Source organism: Calidris pugnax, unplaced genomic scaffold (assembly GCF_001431845.1).
Source record: "Calidris pugnax isolate Ruff unplaced genomic scaffold, ASM143184v1 scaffold187, whole genome shotgun sequence".
NCBI classification, from domain to species: domain Eukaryota; kingdom Metazoa; phylum Chordata; class Aves; order Charadriiformes; family Scolopacidae; genus Calidris; species Calidris pugnax.
The window spans coordinates 1,769,461-1,770,453 of record NW_015090969.1 but is presented as its reverse complement, the minus strand read 5'-3'; the positions used below and the strand labels follow the sequence as shown (position 1 = coordinate 1,770,453).

At 40.9% G+C, this 993-nt stretch overlaps 1 protein-coding gene across 1 annotated transcript in view; it reads left to right on the top strand.

The window, feature by feature from the left end:
• LOC106894163 (uveal autoantigen with coiled-coil domains and ankyrin repeats-like) overlaps positions 1 to 993 on the top strand; it is a 6,078-nt gene continuing 5,085 nt past the window's right edge. Inside the window, exon 1 of the mRNA XM_014952686.1 lies at positions 1 to 48. Coding sequence (XP_014808172.1) covers positions 1 to 48 — 48 coding nt within the window. The remainder of the gene's footprint in view (positions 49 to 993) is intronic.

Sequence of the window (993 nt, the reverse complement as noted above, 5' to 3'; positions counted from 1 at the left end):
ATGGACTCTGGCCACCCCTGCACTGCACGGGGCAAGCTGTGCCATGCGGTAGGTTTGGGGTGAGCCAGCCAAGTCCTGCTGCTGCTCTTAATGAGAAGAAATTCAGTTAATGGCTTACACTGCAGCCTGATTTCATGCTGAGTGATGTCTGCAGAATCATTGCTTGGCGCTACCAAAGTCCATTCATTTGGTGTGACTTGGAAGGGAAGGGCTCTCTAATTTCACCATTAACTTAATTTTTGGTTACTTGGATATCTTGTCCAGCCAGTGGGGCATGAAAATGAATTGGGTTGTTCAGTTGTTGGGGTGTGAACAGTATTAGTGAAACTTCACTGTGGTTAAACAATGACCAGAAGGATGGTTTCTTCCTTGGATCTTTGGAGGACTTCCTTGTATTTGGAGTTAGTCAGCAGAAGTTTTCAGGGTTCTTGTAAAGATCTAATTTGACCTTGGAATAGAAAGTGTATGTGTGTGTATGTGTATATATATATATAAAAATATACATGAGATTTTTCTGAAGAGGAACTGTTTCAAGATTTGATGTCTAAACCATTCTTCTGCCAGCAGATATGTTCTGTCAGCTTTACTGAGCCAGTTCATCTATGGGGTATTGTGAAGTGCTTTCCACTTACAATTTTCTGATTGCTTTATGTATTTCTCAGGTGTAATACAAGGGTATTTTGATCTCCAGCCATGTTTGTTCTTTTTTTTCTGCGGAGTGAGCCTAATTATTGAAAAGCTTTTTCAATTATATTTACATCCTAATTTGCTTCTTAGTAGACAAAGTATTTTGTTTCTGCTGGAGTTTTTTACTTCTGCCATCTTTGTTTTAAAGGGAGGGGGGAAGATTAAAATGCACTTAAAAAACAGCTTGAGGCATCTTCAGTAACGAGCTGCTGGGTGAAGACACTCCATTATAGCCCTCCTTGACCCATAGCAGGGCAGAGGGAAACCCACCAAGCCCAACTGCATATTGTCTGCAGTAACATTCCA